The sequence below is a fragment of the Meriones unguiculatus genome, assembly GCF_030254825.1.
Source record: "Meriones unguiculatus strain TT.TT164.6M chromosome 13 unlocalized genomic scaffold, Bangor_MerUng_6.1 Chr13_unordered_Scaffold_37, whole genome shotgun sequence".
NCBI classification, from domain to species: Eukaryota; Metazoa; Chordata; class Mammalia; order Rodentia; family Muridae; genus Meriones; species Meriones unguiculatus.
This window is the reverse complement of record NW_026843647.1, coordinates 1,742,861-1,749,591: the sequence shown is the minus strand read 5'-3', so window position 1 is coordinate 1,749,591 and position 6,731 is coordinate 1,742,861. Positions and strand designations below refer to the sequence as shown.

General features: G+C 34.1%; 1 protein-coding gene across 1 annotated transcript; it reads right to left on the bottom strand.

The window, feature by feature from the left end:
• Nucleotides 1-5,922: 5,922 nt before the first annotated feature.
• Nucleotides 5,923-6,290, bottom strand: LOC132650973 (zinc finger protein 431-like; the record flags this gene model as incomplete). The annotated part of the gene is made up of 2 exons (XM_060376286.1): nucleotides 5,923-5,987; nucleotides 6,176-6,290. Coding segments are annotated over 2 exons (180 nt in total), but the record flags the coding sequence as incomplete, so codon positions are not given.
• Between the last annotated feature and the right edge of the window lie 441 nt (nucleotides 6,291-6,731).

Here is a 6,731-nt window from a genome sequence, read left to right as displayed (position 1 = left end):
GAGGGTAAGATTGGGAGGGGATGAAGAGGGATCTATAGCAGGGATACAAAGTGAATAAACTGTAATCAATAAAAATAATGTAAAAATGCTGGAGTGTGTTTGTGTGTACATACATAAGTTATGGTGTATACATGCTACTAAGAGTACAGCTTATTGCTATTTATTATCTACATCCCATATATAAGTTCTTCACATGGAACACAAAGAGTCTTTTGGCCAGTGACTACACTGGCCCTTATTTAGCGTGAAAATATATTTACATATCTGCTAGTGTGTGAATTTGCATACACAATAGCTCAACTATAAAAACATTAGAAAAATCTCTAACAGTGATATGGACTACTCAGGGATTGAGCACAAATCACGCTTAGCAATAACTAAATTTACCCACTGAGACAATTCTCTGACCTTCACTTGCAGTTTTGAGAAATTCTTAAGAATAAGTCTTTACTCCTAAGAAAGAACTAACACATTCCAAAACAAGACAGGAGTGTATAATTTTCATTTGCAAGTAGCATTTATTATTAGAATAATTTCATTTTTTCCCATCCTCAGATGACAATATATTCATAATCAGAATACAAGACAATATTGTACTGATGAAATTTTTCAAGTAAGGTTTATGAGTCTCAATGAGCTTAGTGGGGAGTGTTTGTGGTGTGCAAGAGAGACAACATAACTTGAAGATCATAGAACCATGACGAATATAGACCCCACACTCTTCATATATCTGTCATAGCCTAAGAATGAATAGTCCATCACACACATAACATGTCTTTTTGAAATAAATCTTGTTGCTGTTACATTAACTATCACTTCTAGATAAATCTCTAAGAAGGCAATACTTCAAGATGATGTGCCATATAGTAAATATGGGAACATGTAGAAGCATGAAACTTCAAACAATATATACATACATATGTACACATACTATTAAGCATCAATTAATTATTTATATCCAAGAAAGGCTTAAAAACAAACATCTTAAATGAATTTGTGAAAACATAAAAAAAGTACAAGTTCTCATAGACCCTTCCTTGAAAACTATGATTTCACACTGTCTGATATAAATAAGCAATGGGCCACATAGAGGATGTGGATTCCATTCTATGCATTGCAGCAGAAAAATACCTATAACCAAGTGGAAATGCATTCGAATATGAACAGCCACCACAGAAGGAATATCAGAACAACATAATAAACTTCTGTGAATGGATTTGCTACACACACAGCCAATTCAATACCTACTCTAATGTTTCAAAATTCAGTCCACAACCACAATTGGGGATCTCCTCCATTATAATGAAGTGAACATGATAAATAATTACTTCCTCTGTGGCTCTGATAAAAACAGATTCAAAATATTTTCTTTTCTTGGAAATAAATACATTTATTATGTCCAAAGTAATAAACACTTTTGCATAAATAACATTTCTCTCTTCTATGAATATTTTTCTACTTCCTGCCATCAAGATGATATATTAAGATTTAAAATATTTACAGTACTAGATACATGGATTTGCAGTTAAGACAAGTTCATTCCCAGGGCCTAGTTCAGGATTTGGACAACTTTCTATAATTCTTGGTATGAGAAAATCAGTGGGTCTAGTCTACTTGGAAACTAGAATGGACAGGCACATAAACACACAAAGAAAAACAGTTATCACGTAAGGGAAATTAAAACAAATTCTTAAATATATGTTTACTCATGAATGTTTACTTGTATAAGCATTCACTACTGAATTCAGGTGTTGAAATAACTACAGGCTTATCTACAAATGTCTTCATCATGAATTCCTTCATGTAAAAGAAATCAAACATGTAGGTTTGAAATCAGAGAAATGAATCCTTTTCAGTTGGTGGTATCATTTGGGAATGTTTAAAAAATGTATCCCTGCTGGAGAAAGTATGTTACTTGGGGTGGGCTCGATAGTTTTCAGTTGCATACCATCTGTAGTCCCCATTCTCTGCTTCATGCTGCAGGTGGTGTTTGTAAGCTCCAAGCTTCCTACTTTAGCTGCCACTATGACACTTGTCTTGCCCGATTTATAGTGATCCCATAACCTCTCAGGTCATAAGGCAAAGTAAAAACATTTGCAAGTTGACTTGGATATTGTGTATGGTCACAGAAAATGCAATAATATGCACACATAAATTTTACAACTAGATAATTTATTTCATGTAATTGAAGTGAACTGTGAAATAAAAAAGGATTATCGTATTGTTTACATTCATCTTTGGTCCTTATGAGATTTCAATTGGAAACAAAATAAGGATGGATGTCATAAATGCATGCATACACTGTTGACACTTGTTAGAATTTTCCTCCAAAATAATCTAGTGTAATTGAATGCAACTGGTGGGTCAAAGAACTTAACAAATCTTTTATTCTAATAGATGTTCTACAGAATGAGTTCTTTTAGGTTCTCAAAGACTACCCTGATATGCAAAGGCTTTAAGATGTAGCCCACACAGTAAGGCTTTTACTCTTATATAATGGTAGCATGAAGCAGAAAACCTTACCATACTGACTACATTCATGGGGTTTCTCTGCAGCATGACATTTTCTCATGATTTCAAAGAAAACCCTATGAAAAGGATTTACCACATTGCTTATTCAGAGGGTTTCACTGCAGTGTATGTTCTTTTATGTATTTGGAGATGACTGTATTAAGAAAAGGCATTATCACATTGAAGACGTGTAAGGTTTCTCTCTACTATCTGCTCATTTGTATACTTGAAGATGATTTTATATGCAAAACATGTAAATGCAAATTGTATGTGGGAATATGAGAAAGCAATTTGTCCTAAGTATTTCCTTTTAGTTACCAGCATTCATTGATTTATAGGATTTAAGTTCATAGTCCCTAGGAAAGCTGTAGACTTCTCAATAGCTGACCAGCTTTAATTACTTAGCTTTTGTTGCCCAAAACATGACTGTTCCATACCATGATTTCTGGTCCCCTAACATAATGACTGACCCAAACCACACATTCTCTTTACTAAAACATAATACCTTTTCCTAACCACAAAAGAACAAATGGATATGAATGTTTTGACTGTTAAACCTACATTTTGCATCAGGTGACTTCCTCAAAGACATAAACAAATCCCATATGCCTAAACCATGACTGATGGAAATAATTCAGTTGTAAAACGCTAAAGATGTTTATGATTTTCAAGCTCAGAACCTCTGTAACTTTCTGGCTCATTGGATGGGTAGGCATCACAGTTCAACATTATATGTCCTTCATCAAACTTGATGACAATATTTTTTTTTCATCTGTATTGACCTGTTTGAGTTGTATTGGATTCAGTGAACAGAAGAACACAAAAGCCTTACCATATTGATTATATTCTCAGATTTTTCTCTCCATTTTGAAACTTTTATGAGGATGTAGAATATAGATATGTGTAAAGGTCTCCCATTTTAACACATTCATAAATTTTCTCTCTGTATGAATTCTTTCATGATGACAAAGATTATACAAATGTGGAGTAGCTTCACCATGTAAATACACTCATAGTCTTTTGTTCCAGTATGAATTCTTTCATGATGTTGAAGATGATCGTGAACAGCACATTTTCATTAGATGACAGTTATGTGAAAAGGCTTTACCACATAGGTTACATTAATAAGGTTTCTCTCGAGTGTGAGCTCTTTTATGTATTAGGAGATGACTGTTACAAACAAAGGCTTTCACACATTGATTACATCCATAAGAGTTCTCTCCAGTGTTAGTTCTTTTTTGTATTAGGAGACTACTGTTACATGCAATGGCTTCACCACCTTAGTTACATTCATAAGGTTTCTCTCTAGTATGCGTTATGTCATAGGAGATTACTATTACATCAAAATGCTTTATCACATTGGTTTCATTCAAAAAGTTTCTATCCAGTGTGCTTCTTATAGGTACATGGAGATTATTATGGCATGCAAACTTTTTCACACATTGGTCATATTCATAGGGTTTCACTTCAATAAGTGTTCTTGTTCAAGATAAGTCTTACATGAAAAGACTTCATGACATTAGTTATATTCATAAGGATTTATGCAACATGGATTTTTATGTCTTTGGAGAACACTGGTATCTACGAAGGTTTTACAACATTGGTTACATTCATAAGGTTTCTCTCCAGTGTGAGTTCTTTTATGTATTAGGAATTGACTGTTCTGTGAAAAGGTTTTACCACATTGGTTACATTCATGAGGTTTTTCTCCAGTGTGAATTCTTTTATGTACTCGTAGATTACTGTTAGATACAAAGGCTTTACCACATTGGATACATTCATAAGGTTTCTCTCCAGTGTGAGTTCTTTTATGTATTAGGAGATGACTGTTACATACAAAGGCTTCACCACATTGGTTACATTCATAAGGTTTCTCTCCAGTGTGAGTTCTTTTATGTCTTAGGAGATCACTGTTAGATGCATAGGCTTTACCACATCGGTTACATTCATGAGGTTTCTCTCCTATATGTATCCTTTTATGTCTTAGGATATGACTTTTATTTGCAAAGGCATTACTATATAGGCTACATTCATAGTGGTCCGCACCAGTATGCATGCTTTTACATGTGTGGGGACTACTGTGATGTGCAAAGACTTCATATTGAGTATCTTCAGGGAGTTTATCTCCACATTGATTGTTTTCATACCTGCAAAGATAATTGGCACATATGACAGCTTTTCCACATCCATTACACTAATGGATGTTTTTGCCACATGACTTAATTTTGCAGTTTGAATTAAAAGTAAAGAATAATTACATTTTGAGTTTTCATCATTATTTTTACATTCACAGTGTTCTCCTCTACTGGTTGTTTTGCTGAGCCAGCAATCAGATAAGTACTGATGAAATCATAGTGTTGTTAGTTCTATGGCTGATCACCTGTCGTATATTTTGTAAACCTTTGCCCTTCCTTACTTATCTATTGGAAATAATAAAGAGCTAACAAGTGATAGCAGGGCGCAAAATGCAGGACAGAACTTCTGAGTGAGAAAGGGTTGCTGGGAAGTAGAAAGCAAATGACACACCAGCATGACAGTGAGGTTAACAGATGGACATGACCATGAACAAAGAAGTAGAGCTGGCCATGCATCCGGACACTGTGCTAGGTTTGTGTTAGGGGAAAAAAAAGGTTCAGAATCTGCCCAGTAATTTGCCTAAGCTTTAAAATATTAAAAAGCCTCTGCATCATTATTTGTACTGCTGGAAGCTCTAAATAGCCCATATAAAGCATAATAGGTATCAATTTTTAAACATCTACTCAAAATGGGGACTACTATACCTTTTAGTTGTTCTGGGTGGTACATTGTTTCTTTCAATATACACATATTAAAATGACTTGTACTCATTGTGATATATGATATAATTATTAAAAGAATAATAATAAATGACATGGTTCCATGATGCATTCACACATTTGATTTTTGTTCATCACAGACATGTGATATAGGGATTATGGTTTTTCCACAACAACATTCCTGACTAAAAAAACTGCCCTTCTCACAAAACTTAGCAACATTACTACAAGTATATGAGTAACCCTATTTTACTATGGATGAGTTGATTAGTATAATCTTTTGGATATAGTTTCATCACCTATTTACTGTGAATACATTTAGCAATATCTGAGTTGTAGGATACTAAACAAATTGCAGTTTTACCTCAGCGCTAATGAGTAAACAATTTAAACATTGATCTTGTGTGAGTATTATTTCCTTGCATTCTTTCTTAGAGGAGTGCCCTGCAAACACACATCAAATACCTAACTTGGATGTCCATAGTTTAGTAACAAGTTAGTCATCATCAATAAATACACTTAAAACAAATCATTTACACTGTCCCTTCTCTTTCAAACTTCCAGAACATATTAAAATTTTTTTCAGAACCATATTCATATCAGCTTACAATGAAAATTACCTTGTATGTCTTCTAGAATTTTGACAATGCTCTTCTATATTATGACTTTCCCAATTGTAGCCTAAAATACAGTAACAGAAAATGTATGCTTTATTATTGGAAATAATACAAAGTTTAAGTCGTGATCTATGGTCAATCAAAGATCGATTCATCTATTCTTCCTCATCCTCAAGAGAAATTACAGAAGCACATCAATAATGAACAGTGTTTCCCCATATTTTAAGAAGTAAAGAAAATTTATTGCCCTACCTATTGCAGTGAGGTTTCTGTAGGTCTCTAGCATCACATCTTTGTAGAGATTCCTTTGGGAAGGATCCAGCAAAGCCCACTCTTCTTGAGTGAAGTTCACATGCACATCATTGTAGGTCAATGCAGTCTAAAATATCCACACACATGTACAACAGAAAGTATGATACTTAGAATACTGGAAATGTATCCTTCTTTTACAATATTTTCAATGTATTCTGGTGGTTCTTCTACTTATTTTCTCACACACAAGTTGTAATGTAATCCCCAACTCTTTTTTGGAGTAAACTCAACAGTGAGGTTCACCTCTCTAATTTCTGCATCCTTTTAGTAGGATATAGGCTTACAAGAGAAATGTCAATTAACAGATAAAGAGAGAGAGAGAGTAAAGAGAAAAACAGTACAGAGCCCACATGAGAAAAATAGTATAAATGATTCCTGACTCTTATAAGAATGGGCAGGCTGGGTGTATTATCTGATGACTTTAATTCCAAAATCCCTCAGGAAACAGAGGCTGGTGTATTTCACAGAGGTGGACGGTAAACGGCTCTTTGCAATA